Source organism: Marmota flaviventris, chromosome 19, assembly GCF_047511675.1.
Source record: "Marmota flaviventris isolate mMarFla1 chromosome 19, mMarFla1.hap1, whole genome shotgun sequence".
NCBI lineage: Eukaryota > Metazoa > Chordata > Mammalia > Rodentia > Sciuridae > Marmota > Marmota flaviventris.
In genome coordinates this window covers 19,753,750-19,760,108 of record NC_092516.1, presented here as the reverse complement: position 1 = coordinate 19,760,108, position 6,359 = coordinate 19,753,750, and the positions used below count along the sequence as shown (strand labels likewise).

Genomic DNA, 6,359 nt, shown 5'->3' with positions numbered 1-6,359 from the left:
GGAGCTGCCACAGCTGGACGGAGGGGCTGAGCCCAGGGACGGGGCCTGCGCCACTCCTCTGGGAGCCCTGCCAGCTGTCCCTTGGCTGTGGCCAAGATCCGTTTCCAGTAACCCAGGCCTGGGTGCCAACAAACCCCGGCTCTGATGCTCTAGCTGGGTCACATTCGCCCTGGGGGGGAGTGGGAAGCCCAGATGGGGACATGCAGGCTGTGGGGGAGGGGACCCTCACCCAGGAGGGCCGGGGTGGGGATGTCACCTCTGGGACCCAAAGGACTAATGCTCTGTCTGTCCCTGAGTAACAGGGACCCAGCCCAGAGACCTGGCCAGTGGGGGTGGGGAGCGGTCAAGACTGAGGTGGCCTTGGTCAAGAGCCCCCTGAGCTGCTGCCAGTGTTGTGCTGGCCCCTGAGCTGCAGTGTGTCGCCCCGCCCCTCCACGCCCCGCCCCTCCACGCCCCGCCCCTCCACGCCCCGCCCCTCCACGCCCCGCCCCTCCACGCCCCGCCCCTCCACGCCCCGCCCCTCCACGCCCCGCCCCTCCACGCCCCGCCCCTCCACGCCCCGCCTAACGGCACCATCTTCCCACTGGGAAGCCAGGAGTCTGACAGAATCGGGAGTCAGGAGTGCGGCAGGGAGGGGGCCTGGGAATCGGGCACCTGGGTGCTGGCAGAGCCACACCTGGTGGGAAACCAGCCAGACTCACAGGATTGCCACCCGCCTTGCTGCCCAGTGGTCATCTCAGGACCTGCATGTTGACCAACAGCTTCTGAAGCTGTGTGTCCTGGGGAGGTTGCACAGCCTCTCTGTGAAATCATGACAGAGCCTAACCCAAGGACTGTGACATGAGCAGCCAGGCGTATAATTACGGCGACATTCTGTTGAGTATGCGGGCCAGGGTCGTGACCTGTGGGTGAGGGCGCATGCCCCTGTGCTGGGCCAGTTTCAAGTGGACTCTTGCCCAGGGCCTTGGAGGCGGCACGGGCTCCCCCGTCTGACCCAAGTGCAGTGCGCCGGACTCCATTCTTAATAACATCTTTTATTGATTTTGCAAGAGAAAAAAATAGACATTTATTTTCCAGTTAATGCCTCCACAGCTCCTTTCCTCCCCCCTGCAATGCAGGGTGCACACGTCGGTTGTGAGACCCACCGGGTCCTGGCAGCCAGTGTGCAGCGTCTCCCGTGCCTGGGGCGGGATGGGGGTCCCTTCAGGGCAATGGCACTGTCTGGGTGACCAGCTCGGCTCCGGGGGCAGCTTTCGAGTGGGAGCGGGAGGCCGGGCGGGCTCGGCACATCTGGAGCCGCGGCCGGAGCTGGCGAGGATGGATCTTCTCCGGGGAAGCGGTTCCTACCTCCGCATCAGCCGAGCTCCCAACGCAAAGCGCATCCGCGTGGCCCCGCGCGCGGGCTGCGGAGCCCATAAAGCCCGGGCCGCGGTTGCGCAGGAACGCGCGGGAGAACCGCACCGCGCAGGCCGGGCCGGGCGCCAGGAAGGCAGCGGATTAATATGGGAACGAGAAATGACCCACCACGGGAACCAATTAGGTGCCCGATCTGAGCTGGTTACAGGGATGGGAACAGCCGCGGGGGCTCCGCTCAGCCGGGGGCGCAGGCACCCGTCCAGGCGCGACCACCCGGAGGGAGGAGGGCGGGGCCTGGGCACCGGAGCCTCCCTGTCACTCCAGGGGCCGACCGCGGCACAGGCAGGGATGCGTAGGAAGAGGCCAGGGGTCAGAGGGCAGGGCCAGGGCAGGGAGCAGCCAGGCCAAGTTCAAGTTCAAGGGGGAGGTGCTGCGCCTGGCCCCAGGGTGGTGGTCCTCACTCCCCCAGGCCGTGTCCAGAGCCCTGGTGGACCCAGCTCCCCCTTTCCCTCAGCAGGACACACACCACGGCCAGTCCTGTCCCAGGCTCTGCAAGAGGCCAGAGGTCCTGCAGGCTCACCCCTGAAGGTCCTGGGGGACCCTGGATACACGAGGGGACGGTGGCAGTCCGGGCAGATCTTGAGGGGCCAACAACGGCACCCTGTAGGCTCCGCCAACTCCCAGTGGGGCAGGCATGCAGGGGAGGTGGGGCCACCACAGCTGGGCTGGCCTCCTCTGGGGCACCTATGCATGGAGGGGCTAGGGTTGAGGCCTGGCCTCCCCCCAACCCTGTCCTGGCCTAAGAAGCTGGAAAGACGGACCAGACGGACGCCCCGCACACCGCACCCAGGCGTGAGGCAGGGTCAGCAGGTCCGAGTGGTCACGGGCCAGACTTGCTGGAGAGGCAAAGCAGGCATCCCTGACTCTCTGCAGCAGCCCGCGTTGCAGGGCACTGCCACCCTCTGCAGCGGCAGCCTGTCCCCAGTGGTTTCCAGGGCTGTCACCCCAGAGTCTCCTGTCCCTCTGTGCTGTGTTCTCCAGCCTCGGGATCCTGGCTGGTGACACTGACGGTGGGGCTCTGCACGTCAGCACCGCCACCGCCTGGCTGGCTCCTTCTCACTTATGCAGGTTTTGGGGCGCAGAGCTGTGGAAGCAGAGCACAGAGGGGCGGTGTCCCCAGCTTTACACCTCGGGTGTCCCACACCCCGGGGAGGCCCCACCGCGGGGCTGCCCTCCAGGTCCCTGAGGCCTGGCCCCCGCCTGCAGCTCCAACAGGCCAAGTCCTCCACGCCCCAGGGCAGGGGACCCTGTCCCCACAAGGCTTCCGCTGCCCTTGACCTCTCCCCTCTGCACAGGGCTGCAGGGTTAGGTCCCTGTCACCCTCCGGGTGCCGCAGGTGTGCAGTGATCGTGGGTGTGGGGTGCCAGCCCCTCCCTGGCGTGTTCCCGGGGGGACGCTCTGGGCAGACCGTGGCTGACCTGGGTCGGCCGCGCTCGGCTTCCTTCTGCAGCTGGTGACGGCCTGGTTGTCGTTTGTCATCTGGACGTCCTGGTCCTCTGCCTGGTTACTGTGTGGAGGAGGAGGCAGCAGGTCCCATGGGGCCCGGGGCCGAGTGTCCCTACCATCCATCCTTGTTAGGGCCGCAGGGAGAGAGGCGGGGGCCAGGGACACACCTGATGGCCGTGTGCTTCTCCTGGTGACAGATGTCCGTGTCCTCGGTGAAGAGGATGGTGTGGTAGGGCACCGTGGGCTCGCACGTCGGCAGGATGCCCCCGACCAGGTGGCTCACCATGGCCAGGACCCCGTTGTACACCAGCAGGTCGTCCACCAGGAGCTGGGCAGGGACGGGGGGATGAGGGACCCGCTCTCCCACACTGTCCCCACAGAGCCCCACTGAGGCTTCTCTGAAGACCGTGTCACTAGCCAGGGCCCCTGTGTGCCTGGACTGTGTGACTCCAGACCTTCACCCCCACAGGAGAGGCTGCAGGGGACTCGAAGGAGGGGACAGCACCCAGTAGAGAGCCCTGGACACAGTGGGGCTGGTGGGATCTCTGGCCCCTGTGCCCACTGTCCTGTCCCCGTGGGGCTCTGGGGAGACCCTGGCAAAAAGCCTGCTTTTCAGTGTCGGGTGACGACCCAGATCATCTCAGGGGGTGTGAAGGCCTGGCTGGTGGCCAGCGTCCCTGCCTCTGGGACCAGGCCCCATGTCTAAGGTGGCCATGGAGGGAGGCACATCAAGGGGCGACACATGATCACAGCCAGCAGCCTGATCCCCAGTGAGCGCCATCACCCCAAGCCCAGCTGGGGGGACTCACACCAAACTCCTTCACCCCGCGATGCGGCGTCTTGGCGTAGTTCCACAGCTTGATCATGGACACGGTGGTGGGCAGGTCAAAGATCACGTACACGCGGTTCACCTGGGGGAGCGTCCGGTGAGAGGTGCTCTGCTGGGCCGCTGCCCAGGCTATGGCTGGGCCTGGCGGTGCCCGAGGAGGCCCCTGCCCCCCAGAGGCCTGCAGTCCACCCGCCTCCTCCCCTTGCCCATCTTGAGTCAGGTCACGTGTGGCTGCGTTTGCAACAAACCGCTGAGCTGGCTCTTGCAGGGCCTCGTTCCTGGGCTGGTGGCCTGCATCTACATACGGGCAGAGCCTGGTGGCCCTCATCTATGTATGGGCAGAACCTCGGGCCTCCCCAGGTGGGCCCAGAAATGGTACAGGCTCCCTGGGCCCAGGACCCCTCTGTCCCTTCCCGAGTCACAGATGGAAGCCTGCAGGGCCCCCCAGGGCATGGCCACCCAGCAGGTGTCTCTGGAGCTCCCGGGCAGGGAGGGAGGGGCTGCTGGGTCAGTGGCAGGATGCAGCCAGGCGACCCCGGACCTTCCCCTGCCCACCCCAACAGCCACTCTCAAGATCACATAAGGAAGTCAGGGTCCCCGGCCGGCAGGGGCCAGCCTGCAGCACTCAGGGGAGGACGTGGGGCTGGCTGTGGGGGACAAAGGTCCACGGGGTCCAGCAGACACAGCAGGAGAGGTGGCCTGACACCAGGTGTGGCACCCACCTGCTGGCCACGTCCCACGTGCACCGGCAGGCGGGGGCTGAGGGGCTCTCGAGGGGCTGACCACTGGGCCCATTTGGGGTGGCTTTGGAGGACATCAGCATGGCACTGATGCTGCCACTCCAACCTGTGGCAATCTGAGAGGACAATGTCCCCCTGCCTCCCACCCAATCATATGGGTGGAAAAGGGACAGTGGGCCAGGGACCCAAGGCTGCCCGAGACCCCGCCCCCTGTGCCCTGGGTGCTCCTGGCCCTGGGGAGGGGTGCGAACCCACGGCCCACCCCGGGCTCCCTCCCTCCACTATGACTGACAGGTGGAGAAGCCACCTCCAGGCGTCCTGTCAGGCCCGAGAGCTGGGAACAGTCCTGGCCAGAAGGCTGACCAGGCGGTTTGGGGACAGAGAGGACGGCTGTGGTCCAGAGGATCAAGTGCCCTGAGGGTCAGGGAGGCACAGGAGCACCTGGGGGGGGGGGGCTGGGGAAGGGCAGAGGAGGGGCGGAGACCAGGACCAGCGGAGGCCGCACCCTCCGTCCTGCCCAGGGGCCCGATCCTCCTGGTGCCCCCTCTGCCAGCTCCCAGGCTTCCTGCTGTGTCCCCAGCCCGAGGACACCAAGCTCCCTCCTGCCAGCCCCAAGCTGCGTGCGCGCTGACCCACCAGGCCGGGCAGGATGGGGGCCAGCCACATGTGCCGGCCGTCGCTGGTGTTGTTCACTTGGTCCACCAGCTTGTCCGGCGTCCGCACGTCCCCGCTCACGCCCTCCAGCGAGTTCACGCTGTCGGGGAAGGCCGCGATGTCTGAGGAGGTGGCTAAGCCGCTGTAACACGGGGCTGGGCCTGTGCTCGGGGTGACAGCTAAGTGACCCGGGGAGTGGCTGTGGGGAGGGACTGGGGCTGCCGGAAAGGGGGCCGCAGGACTGCGGGGCCGGAGCAGCCCAGATGCAGCTGTTGGGACAGCGGGACTGGGCCATGGCGGGTTCTGCCTCGGCCTGTGAGGGCCGCTGGGGACGGTCCCCTGGCCACAGGGGCGGGATGGGGAGGCCTGGCCACCCCCTGACACTGTGGAGCTGCAGACCCGGCTTCCCTCCTGGGCTCTACCACCGACCAGGCAAGCCAGGGCAGGCGTGGACCCAGGCCTCCGGCAGATGGCTCTGAGTTGGCCTGCGGGTGTCGGGGCCGTGTGCAGAGGCTGGTCCCACAGAGGCGGGCAGCTCAGTGGTCAGAGGCTGGCTCTAGAGCCAGGCTCACTGGCTGTGTGATCTGAGGCAAGTTACTCAGTCTCTCTGTGTCTCAGGGTGGGGACTGAGGAGAACTGGAAGGGTGCTGGGGACAAGGGCAGCAGACGGGGAGGTTCAGCGTCACCGCTGTGCTTGGCCCCGGGCCTGGCAGGGCCGGTTTCTCCAGAGCAGCCACAGATGGGGCTCTCATTTAGCCCCAGTGCGGGCGGTTCTCTGGGACAGGGCTGGGGTGGGGCTGCCTTTGGGAAGGATACTGCTCTCCGACAGGGGGATCCGCTCTCCGCGCTCGTCGTACAGCTCCAGCCCCGTGAGCCCGATGTAGTAGGGGTCGCCCCAGCTGGTCAGCAGCTGGAACTGGAAGATGACTGGGCATCTCACTCAGGAAAGCAGCCACGAGGCGGCAGGGTTCGGGGTGTGCGTCCGGGAGGGCGGGACGCCATCAGGGTCTGTGTGGCCTCTGTCCAGGGGCAGGCAGGGTGTGGAGGCTGTGTCCCCAGCTTGTCCCCTGGTGCTGAATGGCACCCCCACGCCTCTGGCCTCAGTCTCCCTGGTTGTGGGATGACGAGCACAGGGCACCTGTCCCCTCCTGTCCCTTTTGGGTGCGTGGGGTGAGGGGCTGTGGCTGGACAGTACGGGGCAGGACGCCCGGGGCAGGTGGCCTGCCACTGCTAATCTCGTGCACAGAGGGACGGACGTGGGACATCCAGCCCTC

The 6,359-nt window shown here is 66.9% G+C and overlaps 1 protein-coding gene across 4 annotated transcripts in view; it reads right to left on the bottom strand.

Moving 5' to 3' along the window:
- Positions 1–1,014: 1,014 nt before the first annotated feature.
- Positions 1,015–6,359, bottom strand: part of Katnip (katanin interacting protein) — a 141,700-nt gene continuing 136,355 nt past the window's right edge. For 3 of the 4 annotated variants that reach the window (XM_071605631.1, XM_027948688.3, XM_027948689.3), the window contains 6 exons: positions 5,902–6,012; positions 5,068–5,207; positions 3,672–3,773; positions 3,030–3,190; positions 2,835–2,923; positions 1,015–2,500 (listed from right to left, as the gene is read on the bottom strand). In XM_071605631.1, the coding sequence (XP_071461732.1) occupies positions 2,442–2,500; positions 2,835–2,923; positions 3,030–3,190; positions 3,672–3,773; positions 5,068–5,207; positions 5,902–6,012 (662 nt within the window). In that variant the 3' untranslated portion in view covers positions 1,015–2,441. Of the gene's footprint in view, positions 2,501–2,834; positions 2,924–3,029; positions 3,191–3,671; positions 3,774–5,067; positions 5,208–5,901; positions 6,013–6,359 lie in introns of those variants that run through there. The other variant, XM_027948690.3, reaches the window with a different exon arrangement.